The sequence below is a fragment of the Triturus cristatus genome, chromosome 6, assembly GCF_964204655.1.
Source record: "Triturus cristatus chromosome 6, aTriCri1.1, whole genome shotgun sequence".
Lineage (NCBI taxonomy): Eukaryota > Metazoa > Chordata > Amphibia > Caudata > Salamandridae > Triturus > Triturus cristatus.
The window spans coordinates 917,623,903-917,635,527 of NC_140589.1; the positions used below are offsets into that span (position 1 = coordinate 917,623,903).

The window sequence follows — 11,625 nt, forward strand, 5'->3', positions numbered from 1 at the left end:
GTTTCATCCTTTCCCATAATACATCTTATAATCTGCGTCAGCTGTACTCTGTTCTTTTCCACAGGGAGACGAGATCTATGCCTCTGTGGCTGTTCTCTTAGTCCACCTGGAGAAGGCCTTCGATACAGTCGGCTGGGACTACCTCTTTGAAGCAATGGTGCGACTGGGCCTTGGGGAGGGATGGGTGAAATGGGTACAGTTGCTTTATGCATCACCTACGGCGAGGGTCAGGACGGGGAAGTCTGTGTCCTCCCAATATACATTATTATGAGGAACTAGACAGGGGTGCCCCCTCTCACCTCTATTGTTTGCCCTGGCAATTGAACCCCTTGCAGCATTGATCCGGCAGGGCGGGGAGTTGATAGGCCTCAGCCTAGACTGTCGGGCGCATATTATTTCCCTGTACGCAGACGACCTGCTGGTATATCTGAGGACTGATTTCTCGGGCACCGCAGCTACCCTTGCGCCCTTGGAGCGGTTTGAGGCACTGTCGGGCCTGCGGGTCAACAAGAAAAAGACCTATTTGTTTCCGTTGGTGGGACCGACGCCCCGGCCGGCACTGCTACAGGCAGATATTAACTGGGTTCCCCATTCATTTAAGTATTTAGGCATACATGACTTTCATTCTCTGGAAGGCCTAAAGGAAGGGAATTTGGATAGAGCACTGCGGTCTCCCCGAACTTGTGTGCTTTTCTGGCACACATTACAATTGCCCATTATTGCGTGGATCTCTTTAATTAAGATGGTCGTGCTGCCGCGGTTATTGCACTTCTTCGTCAACTTGCCGACGTTGATGCCCCGATGATGGTTCAGGCCGTGAATTCACCAGTGAGAGATCTGATATGGGGAGATGGTAGGCGAAGGGTTTCCCTGCGGACATTACAGCGCCCCATGGCGGAAGGCTTCCTGGGCTTACCGGACTTGTACATGTTGGCTGCCCAATTACAATGGCTTTCACAGTGGGTGGAGGGTGTAAATGCGGAAGGAACTTGGTAGATGGGACCTAATGCCGGCCCAGACGTACTGTTGGCCAAGTTACTCAGACCGACCTCGTCGCCCCTTATCGGTCTGTTTTGCAGCTCACAGCTATAAACACTTGGAAACGCTGTGTGCGTAGACTGGGCGGGGGGGGCCGTGGTATACGCCCACGCTCCGCTACCATTGGTTGGACTCCCCCATGGCAACCCGGTGACGACGTTCAAGGCTGAACAGCTGGCGTCATGGACGGTGGCGGACTTGGACATGGTGGACGACTGCTACCAGGACGGTTTCCTGGTCCCGTTCGCAGACCTGATGGATAGCTGCGGCCTTCCCCCAGGCCAGTTCCTGCAGTATGAAGCCCTGGTTCGCACCTTTAGGCAGTTATGGGGCACAGGCAGGGGCAAGCCGGCGGCTCACCCCGTATTACAAGCACTGATCACCCTGGGCACGACGAGGCACCAAGTGAAGTGGCATCATGAAGCCCTTGTCACCGCGGCTATTGGCCCTTTGGGGGATCTCCGAGGGAAATGGGAGAGGGCAGTGGATAGGGAACTCACTGATGGAGAATGGGGTAAGGTTCTTCGGTCCCATAAGAAGATATCGCAGACCACTAGACTCAAATACACGCAGTTCAATTATATCCATATGGTCTACATGACACCCCATCGATATCATATGGTGGTGAAGTGAGAAACTGCCCGAGGTGTGCCCACGCAGACGCTGGATTTATACACTTGACTCGGAGTTGTAGCATCATGCACGAATACTGGGAGGGGATACTGGCCAAAATCAAAAATGCCCTGGGGAGGGAATTGGCGCTCACGATAGAGGTTTGTCTACTAGGGCTCTTCCCATGTCCACCTAAATGGAAGGTTGGGAATCGATTGATAGACCTGGCCTTAGGCCTAGTCAAGAGAATGATAGCACTGACGTGGAAGTCCACTTCTGGGCCACTAGTATTCAGCTGGAACCGAGTTGTTATTAGCTGGGCATGAGCAGAGGGAAGAGCCCTGAGCTGGGAGGAATTGAGAGGCATACGGAAAAGACCGAGAGCGGACTTACTGAAGGAAGCGCTGGTGATTTGGGAAAACCCAGAGTTAGAGCAGAACACAGGGGAGGGAACTAGAAGTGACAGTGAGTGACCAGCACACTCCTATCCAGGAGGTTTGAGCCTAGGAGAAGAGTGGCGTGCATAGATTAGACTAGCACCAAGAGAGACAGACACACACATTCCTAGATGAGGGACAGGTATGCGGCTGGATGGAGACTGGGAACAGAGGGGGGACCCCCCCCCAGTAGACACACACGCTATGCAGAACACACTGATTACTGGTTGAGAACAAGATATGCACATCCTCAAAATCAGTTGCTACACTTCCCCCTCTGCACGAAGTTTTGTTTGATTGTTTACGTTTTATAAAATATGAGTGAAATAGATGAGGACATCACTGAGCCCTGGTCTGAGGCTGGAGCCACCCACCGGGACAGGGCAAAGAAATGTAGGATAGGCAGACTCTAGGGGGAAAGTAGGCACATTTAGACTACTGTATGGTAGACACATTGGAGGTGGGAGTGTTTACGCCCAGGGAAGAGATTTGCAATATTATGATTTTCCTCCAGATTGAATTGTATGTGAAGCTCCCTAAGTGATTGATAAGAATATGTAACGTAAATACTTGACTAACGTGTTTGTGCAAATATGCTAACCAGATATAAATGTTATTAAAAATATGTTGCAAAAAAAAAGTCAGAGATAAACTGTGTGGCAGGGCCTGGTGAAAGATGTATACAAAGGCCAACAAAGTTGCAACAACCTGAGAGTGACAGGGAGAAGTGGGCTTCTTCGCGGCCCGCTATCATTATTTCAGAGAGTCTGCATTGAACGTGCCATTTAAATATAACAGCAATCCCTCCACCCCTTTGGTTGGGTCTGTCTTGCGTCCGGATTACATATTCTTAAGGAATGGCATCTAAAATATCTGGGGCGGAGTGTGCCATAAGCCAAGTTTCTACCAATGGCCAGTCAGAAATTCTAGGAACAGGAACAGGAATTTATGTTTAGGTAGAGAGCAGCAATTTAGTCTGAAGCATTGGGCTAATTTTACACTTGAATGCAAGGTTGATGGTCAGTCAGAAATTCTAGGATCTGGAATTTATGTTTTGGTAGAAAGCAGCAATTTAGTAGGAAACATTGGGCTAATTTTACACTTGAATGCAAGTTTCTTCCCAAGGGGTTTTTCCCAGGCTGTAACTTAAAGGTGAACTTGCACTTACCACAGCTCATTGTACTCAGCGAGACATCAATACAATGCCTACAGTGGTCCAGAGTGGGTGGGGTGAGACGAAGCATCTTCTCGGCGGAATATTAAAAAGGACTGGGTTCCCTACGGCCAGGGAGCCTGGCGACGTCCGGGCTCGGATGGGTGCAGACGTGATTGCCTTTGGTGTGCCTTCAGCATGTCCACGCAACTGCCATCTTTTTGCAGTCTGCCTACCCCGGTGGGCATGGCTACACGCCGAACAGCTATATGAAGTGGCAACCAAAGACCAACGGAGCCCCGACACTTCACTCCTCTCTGGTAGGCTCCCCTGCCAGGTGGAGTTACAGGAGACTAAAATCAGAACAATAAAGTAACTGTGTAAAAATAAAAGCATAAACAATGGCTTCCGATCAGGGTGGGAGCCAGGCACCCCTGACTCTTATTGCGCTTACAAGGAACAAACGGCACCTCAAATTAGAGGAAACAAGTTCTCTTCTGCAGTGCAGGTGACTGGAACACACCAAGCGGTATAGAAGCATGTGTATTGTTTACTAAGGGAAGAGTCACAGGATATTCCTGATTCAAAACGTCCTTGAAGTAAAACAAATTTTAATTTCAGAACCCAGCACTAGATGGCAGACATATGCAGAGAATCTACAGCACTACACACTACAAACAGATGCTTACAGGCTAAATATCATTTTCTTTTCATTCTTTATTTACTCTTCAGAATGCTTGCCTTTGCTCTCCTCTCCCAGGCTCATATAGCTCCTGATTGGTGCTCTCAAAAGGAGTAGATGGAGGACCTCGGGTAGCCTGGGAGAGGGTGGATCAGGGGGGCAAGCGAGTGTGCATAGAGGGAGGGGGTACTGACCCTTCTGATACATCTCTACTGCTGCTCCAGGGGCCTGCTTCTCCTGTCAGTCCTATGAATAAGTCTGTGTCATAGGGCCAGATGTGCGACAATTCAGTTTTGCGAGTCACATTTGTCTCAGACACTGTTTGTGATTCCCAATGGGGTTACAAATTGCATGCCTCATTCATGAGGCAAGCGCAATTTGCGACCCCATGGGGAATGGCCAGCACTCACAGGGATGGTGGCCTGCTGGGGTCAGCAGACCACCATGTCTGTGACTGCTTTTTAAATAAAGCAGTTTTGTTTTTTTAAAATTCAGCCTGCTTTCCTTAAAGGAAAACGGGATGCATTTAAAAATGAAACTTTTCAGCTTCATTTTTTAAGGGCAGGCAGAGGTCTCTGAGACCACTGCCTGTGCTTAAAAAATATTTTTCCAAACACTCACAAAGGGGAAGGAAGGGGACCTCACGTTTGCGAGTGGTTTACCACCTACTTGAAGTAGGTTGTAAACTGCGAGTGTTTTGCGGCCGCAAATGCAGTCGCAAAACAATGGTACATTGTATTGAGACTCGCTATTAGGAAGGGACGCCCCATCCTAATAGCGAGAGTCACAAACGCTATTTTGCAAGTCAGTGACTCGCAAAATAGCGTTTGTACATGCCAGGACCCTTTTTTGCGGTTGCAAACGGGCTAATCTCCTGTTTGCAACCGCTAAAAATGGTCATACATCTGCCACATAGCACCTTACTACCTACTGGCTCCACATGGATACCCTTCATCACATCCTGACTGCTGGTTGGGATGAACTACTGCCAAACATTTGGACACAAACTCCTACAACCCAATCATCAGTTTACCTGCAGTTCTTCCAATTATTTGCAGGTGGCAGACACCGGCATACAAGGGGCATAAGACATGAACTGGCACACTTGTCCTTAGATACCGATAGAGTACTCCTTTGTTGTTATTGTCAGCTAATTCCATACATTCATGCTGTGATTTATGTGACCTGTGGAGCGTTCCCATTTCTGCATACAGTAATGTCTGGTACAGCAAAAGTTGGGGTCTCAATCTCTCAGCTCTTGCTGAGACTGAGTCGTCCAAAGTCTTTTTATTGAAATCTGTAAGTAACCTAAACTATACATTCCGTAACCTGACCGAGAATAAAACCTTTACTGGATTTTCCTTTGTAAACTCAATGCTTCCACTTTCTTTCTGACATAACTTCCAACCTACACTTTAACAATGAGCGAGCACATCATTAAGCTGTAGCTCCTTGTCATACATGTTGTAATAAAAGACTATCTGCATCAGATCTGGGTGTAAAGGAGTCTGTTTTTTATATTAACTGTAATACTTAGGTAAAAGGCACTTGGGGTCAATCTCGCTTAGAACTGCATAAACCTTTGGCAAGCCCATAATTCCTTTCACTGTTCACTTGTTTGATATTCTCGCCTGGAATCCGGCTTGCATATAAATCAGTATAGAAGCACACCTCTTCTATTCCCTTCAGCACTGCAGGAAATATTCCTGTAAGTGAACCATGCGCCTAATCCAGGAGTACGTTTTTTTTCAGGTGATCAGTACTTTTCCTAAACTCTCTGATGGAATGTGCACCTGTTTGACCGCCACAAAAAGAAAATCCATCATTCTTTACTTTCCGTCAGCCCTACCTGAGCATTATCTGACATGTGAGGAAAAAAGGAAACCTCTGTTCTTAATTTGTCAGGCCTTTCCCAAAAGATGCGACTCTAGGTGCGTGCTGTATATACCTAATCCTGACTTAAATATGTTGGTTGACTCTGTCTCTAATTCCATGTCTTAAAGCATTGTTTTATGACTGATCTTTTCTTCCACACGATAATCGCATTCACACTTAATCATTGAAAGGATTAAAGTTATAGCAGGAGTGGGGTGCCTTTTGAGATGCAAAACAGGGCATCCAATTCAGTGCCACATTCATTGCTGTGGTTAAAAAATGTTATAGGTCACTTACAGCTTCACCTGTGATCAGCCAGATTTTTTCTATTTTCAGATAACATGGAGTGTGATACAAGAATGCCACCCCCAAATCAATTATTACTTTATTCATAAAGCAAGTAGCTAAATTATTAAGATGAACAGATCTACTAAAGTATTTTAGTGTTGCAAATTCTCTATAAAATGTTTTTCCACAGAAATTTTGTTACTTTTCTCATTGTATTTACTTCAAGAAAGAAACAAAATGCATCAGATTATCAAATATAGTGCACCTCATTCTGCTTCCAGAATTAGTCTGCCCATAACAATGATCTTAGTTTTAGTATAGTTTGTATCAGATGTCATTATGTTGGTTTGCCAAAATCCATGTGTAATGTTGCGTAATGTGTTCAAGCATGCATTTTTTATGAATTTGCTTTCCTACCTAATCATAGGAACTTTGTTGTATGATTGATGTTTTAGCTTGCACTTTGTCATCTAAATCTCTGCTCGATGGACACACCTGAATTCTTGTCTTGTGGATTTCTAGTGGCAAATATCTTTATGCCAGTTATGTTTTTGAGCCTGATGTAGTCTCATAAATGCTCAATCTGACAGATAATGTTCTACAACACTGAACAGCACCAAAGTGCCTTTCTGATCCTGGCCCTTTTCTCTGTTCGTTAGGAGTCCAAGTTTGGGAATTTACGCAGCTCTACACCCTCAACAGAAGAGTAGTTATAACCGAATCCCGGTTTGCACCATTTGAAATAGTTTAAACCATTTTATGTGCCTCCTTTCCTCAAAATATTGTATTTTTCTTTATAAAGGGATAGCCAATTCTTATAATTACCTCGCTGTTTTGTTAATGTTTGCTATTATTTATATTTGTTTTTTTTTTTTATTATTAGGAGAATCAGTAACTGCAGCTGTGTTTTCAGTAAGCCTTAAGCCCACAGACTTCCAGGAGGAGTTGCCTGCTAAGGGAAGAATCAAGGGTGAGAGAGGCCTATGCCACTGAATGGCAAAGGGGGGATAACTGTGGTAATATTTTCAAAGTTTAAACTTTTTCCTGTTCTCCTCCTTGTCCTTTTTGCAAACCATTGATACCTTCCTACTTTTCTTCTACATTTGCTTCTTTCTATCCTTCTGACTGTCAGTATTTTCATTATTTTATTCTGAACGACTGTAGTCAGTTGTAGAGGAGTAGGAGAACTCATGCTGAATATGGTGACATCTTTTGTGAAGAAAGGATGCAAACTAGGTGGCAAACATGCACGATGTGAAGGCTTTTGATGAGGAAATTCTAGTCCAAATACCCTTGGGTGGCCCAGTGGGCATGCATGGGTGGCTGTATCCCTTATCTGCTTTGCGAGTAACTTGCCAGACTATATGTTGTACACATACTGGCTTTGCTTCAGAGGTAAAGTCTGAACTGAAATGTGTCAAAAAGGCAGTTTGGTTTTGTTATCTCCTGTAACTGAAAAATGACTTGGTGTTTCATAATGAGGCAAATACTGTCATGTTTCTAGCTTGTTGGAAAAATTGATTAATCAAATGTGTTAATGATGTTTGTAAATAGGTGATCAAACTTGTCCATGAAGCTTTGACCACGAATGCAGAAATGGGATCCACAATAAAGACAATAGGTTTGATTGTTTGCAGTAAGAAAATAACAAACATAATTATGCCTGGATGCACGATAAATGAAAGGAGCTAGAAAATGTATTACTTCGTTATATTCTTCTGTAGTTAGAGACATGTCTAGACTCCTTTATCCCTGTATGACTAGTAGGCTTATATTTTCAGAAGGTGCAGGAGTTATCAATGTAATATTGATTATTTATTAAGTGTGTACACCACAAACTGCACTATTTCTTGGAAATTTGATAGTACATGTTTACATAATTTAGTGTTATTGTTAATTTCAACCACAAAAGGATAAAGAGCTGGTCTTCCTTTCTGAATGTAAACTTGTACCATTAGGCACAGCACCTTGACAGCTAATGTTCGTAGTAATTACGTAGGACTAGTTTCCTTGAGTTATCACCTTCTCATAATTTTATTGTTGTTCCATGCCCTCCAGTAGCAGATACAACATGTACACCATTTCTTGTGGTTGAAATACTATCTACAATCCCCCTGCAGGACTTCCGACAATCCCTGGTGGTTGTGATGACAGCCACCTGAGAAACACATTTGTGATTTTTAGCTCCAGCAAACCTTATGATATAGCAAGTCTATTCACTCCTATTTGTATAATTAGATTCCTGTAAAATAACAGTATAACAGTACTTCCGTATGCAGTGCAGCTGTCAAAAACTAATTCCATGTTTATTTTTTTCAATCCAACAGCTAATGCTTCAATTAACCGAATAAGAGAGGAAGAACATTTTGAAAAATGTACAGAACAAAACCAACCACAGAATGATCTTGTACAGATAAACAAAACAATGAAAGTGCTTCAAAATTCTAAGAAAGAAATAAAAGGAAAAATGCAACTGTTGTCACGAACCAACCATAACCAAGGAGCAGAGAAAATGACTCAAAGTGCAGTTCATGTTGGTAGTCCATCACATTCCATTTCAAATAAGGATTACGTTACAGTAGGGTTAAAAGATAGATTTACTGAACATGATAGCAATCAGAGATATTTGAATAATCTTCCAAATCAGCCTGACATGGAGCAAAAAAGTGCACGATATTACTGTAATCAGTGCCCAAAAAGCTTCAGTGCAAAGAAAAGTGTTATTAGACATCAAAGAACACACACTGGAGAGAGACCCTTTCAGTGCACAGAATGTGAGAAAAGCTTTATTCAGAATGGAGATCTTATCAGGCACCAGAGATCACATTCAGGAGAAAGACCCTATCAATGCATAGAATGTGGAAAATGGTTTAGTTTGAAAGGAAATCTTAGAAATCACCAGAAAATGCATGATATAAATTCTGGAAAGAAACCCAAAATGGCACGATTTTCATGAGATTACGTGCAGCACATCCATGAGGAATAACAAATTTGGTGAACACGAGGAAACCATCAGTGTGCAAGTTGATCACTAAACACGATAAACACATATTTGTATAAACATGATGCCTATGTACTGTGGATGAGAAGAAGTTCGCTCAAACCATAAATATTTTGGTACAGTAGAGAATACATTGGAGAAGATACCAAGGAGAAAATCCTGGATGAAAACACAAACATTATTAGTTAACTAGTGTTGATCTTAATAACTACTTTGATCTTATCCCTGTCCCCAAGATGTTCATTTATTAAGTGTACAATTATTTTCAAACCATTGTGATGAAATGTTCCTTCATCTGTTTTCTGTCAAATCACATAAACATTTAAAATGGTAAGAAACCTTCTCTGATTCTGATGAGATGATGCTGTTCCATTCAGGAACTCCTTTAAACCAAGCAAGGCCAGACTGGCCGTAGCGGCCATCGGCCATTTCCCCAGGAGGTTGGACGCGTGGGTGGCGGGTTCTGTTACTGGGGGCTAGCTCTGTAGCAGTACAACAGTTCTGAAAGCACCCGCTGCAGAGTTCCTTGTATATCCAGTACTTTTCAAGCAACAATAAAAGTGTCAGGATAACTCTGGTGATTATTGTACCTGTTGGAGAGAGATCAGAGGTTTGTCTAGTGGTAGTTTGTATTCATGTAAGGTAGCATGCCTGCTGCAAAAGATGTGTATCATTCAGATCACAGAACAGTATTTTATGTGCATAGCTCAATGGGTTACTGCTTTTGCAAAGAGACCATTTTGTTACTGTGCAGCATAAGTTTCAATCATAGTCTAGCACAGTGAGCCTTGAAGTGTCATCAAAGAGCTGCATGCAAACTACACGGTACAGGTTAGAAAGTTATGTTTTTTTCAGAGTCTTTCATTATCCTAAAGTTGCTAAGAAGGGTTTGTTTGGCTAAAGATCAATTCTTATTAGTAAAGCCAACCCTAACCACTTTGTTACGTTCTAAATACTGAGTTTGGGCTTCTCCAGACCAAGCACTCTCCAAAAAAGCCTACCAGTATGGATGACATGAATCCTACAGCTTGTTGTCTCCTAATATTTTCTATACACCGATTTACTCCGGTATGATTCATTGTCTCTGTATCTCCTGTGTTATGGAAAGTGTTCCAACACCCTACACTGGGATAATAGGTGCTATAAAACAAATGAAATACATGTGAGAGAGGGGCTGTGGAGAGATGAAGGACACTGTTGGAGGGTGATAGTGAGGGGAATCATTGAAGGGCCCCAGCAAATATTGTTGTATCCTGGTGCACTGTAAGTTCATCATTTACTGTGCTTTTTCTTGGGAGGAGAAGCAAGGTCTGCTGGCTCAGTGGATACCAAAAGAGACAACTCTAATGGTCATACTGAAAAAATAATATGAGGATTGTTTTCGTTTGGTGTCCTTAAAGATTCTTTCAAAAATTGTATGTCTTTGTGATTCTTTCAATGCAGGAGTTTTTTTTTTTAAAGTTTTTTTTTTTTAAACCTTTATTCTGTAAGATCAGTGACACAGCTATTTAGCCGACAACCCGGAGGTACGGCAGCTTTAAAAGCACAACACATGCTAGCGTCAACATTCCACTGACAGGAGAATCGAAGGTTCTGTTTTAAATAAACACAAATCCAAACCTAAACACAAGCAAGGCGATAAGTACTGTAAGCACCAGAAGGGGTTCTCATCAGGGGAAGCGAGCCCCATTTCGTCTAACAGACACAGGTCTATAGTAAGGGAAGGGAGGGGAAGTCAGAGACTCAAGAAGACGTACACATATCAGCAAGAAGTTCAAAGCCGGAAAGAAAGCTAAGGGGAGAGCTGCTCCTTGGGCGGGTCCGGGTCCGGGGGCAGGCATATGCCCCCTCTGTACTGGTTCCAGCGCCCCCATACAGAGTGCCATTTCCGAGGGCGCCCTCGAGCACAATACACTGTCTTCTCCCTAAACATGCTCCAATCCATGTTTTCCATCCACGCTGCCAATGTAGGAGGCCCATTAGAGCCCCACAGACGAGCAATGTCGCGCTTGGCAACCATGTTCCCCAGGGTCACCCACTGAGTCTGTGCCGCGTCATGGTCAGTAGGACCCCAAACATTCAGAAGACAACACCGCGCCTCAGGCTGCATGACGATGCCCGTCACCTCCCCCATCACCTCGTGGATTCGCCTCCAAAACTCCATAATCGCACCGCATTCCCAAATAATATGTAGGAAGGTGCCCACCATACCACAGCCTCTCTTACATAAGCCCTCCTCGGAAAAACCCATATGGACCAGCCTGGGCCCCGTCACGTAGACCCTATGGAGTATTTTAAGCTGCACCAACCGCAGGCGCGCGGGGATCGCGACCTCTTTGGGAGAAGAAACTGCGTACTGCCAATCCTCATCATCTAGTTCAAGGCCATCCCTGGTCCATTGAGCACGCAACCCTAGAAGAAGATCTGCCCGAACATTAACAAGTTTCTTATAAATGAGCGAGATCGCACTCTCTGGCATATGGCCATCCAGGATCCGGTCCTCTAACGGAGAGGACTCAGGCACCTTCTCCCCTTCTAC

General features: G+C 43.9%; 1 protein-coding gene across 4 annotated transcripts in view; it reads left to right on the forward strand.

Moving 5' to 3' along the window:
- The window catches only part of LOC146820793 (uncharacterized), a 114,752-nt gene extending 104,253 nt beyond the window's left edge, over nt 1-10,499 (forward strand). For all 4 annotated transcript variants that reach the window (XM_085611590.1, XM_085611588.1, XM_085611589.1 and 1 more), the window contains 2 exons: nt 6,969-7,055; nt 8,413-10,499. In XM_085611590.1, the coding sequence (XP_085467716.1) occupies nt 6,969-7,055; nt 8,413-9,041 (716 nt within the window). In that variant the 3' untranslated portion in view covers nt 9,042-10,499. The remainder of the gene's footprint in view (nt 1-6,968; nt 7,056-8,412) is intronic.
- Nucleotides 10,500-11,625: the final 1,126 nt, after the last annotated feature.